This window comes from Penaeus monodon, chromosome 25, assembly GCF_015228065.2.
Source record: "Penaeus monodon isolate SGIC_2016 chromosome 25, NSTDA_Pmon_1, whole genome shotgun sequence".
Lineage (NCBI taxonomy): Eukaryota > Metazoa > Arthropoda > Malacostraca > Decapoda > Penaeidae > Penaeus > Penaeus monodon.
Genome location: NC_051410.1, coordinates 4,276,682 through 4,277,004, shown reverse-complemented (window position 1 = coordinate 4,277,004; position 323 = coordinate 4,276,682). Strand labels below are relative to the sequence as shown.

The following is a 323-nucleotide window of genomic DNA, read 5'->3' as shown; positions in this document are numbered from 1 at the left end:
GAGTTACACTTTATGGAATTTTACTACAACATTGCTTGGTTGACAAGCCACTTTCAGTATTACATAACATGAATATCAGTTATGTATTCTTCTTAATTCCTTTTCTTTTATTCACAGCAGTCAAAATGGATGGAGAACTTCTGTCTCTGAAGTGGAACAACCACAGGACCACCTTCTATCATGTCATCAGTGGTCTCCGCAATAAGGTACACGTCTTGTGATTAATGTGTCTCAGAATTGTCCATTTGTTATTGATTTTCCCCCTTAAATGTATGCGTCTAAAAAGTGTTGAATATTAAAATTTGATTAAAGGGCCGTTGCTT

At 35.6% G+C, this 323-nt stretch overlaps 1 protein-coding gene across 1 annotated transcript in view; it reads left to right on the top strand.

Annotated features, from left to right (window-relative positions):
- Positions 1 to 323, top strand: part of LOC119589302 (zinc finger and BTB domain-containing protein 7B-like) — a 53,190-nt gene that overhangs the window by 2,242 nt on the left and 50,625 nt on the right. The window contains exon 2 of the mRNA XM_037937925.1: positions 118 to 206. Coding sequence (XP_037793853.1) covers positions 118 to 206 — 89 coding nt within the window. The remainder of the gene's footprint in view (positions 1 to 117; positions 207 to 323) is intronic.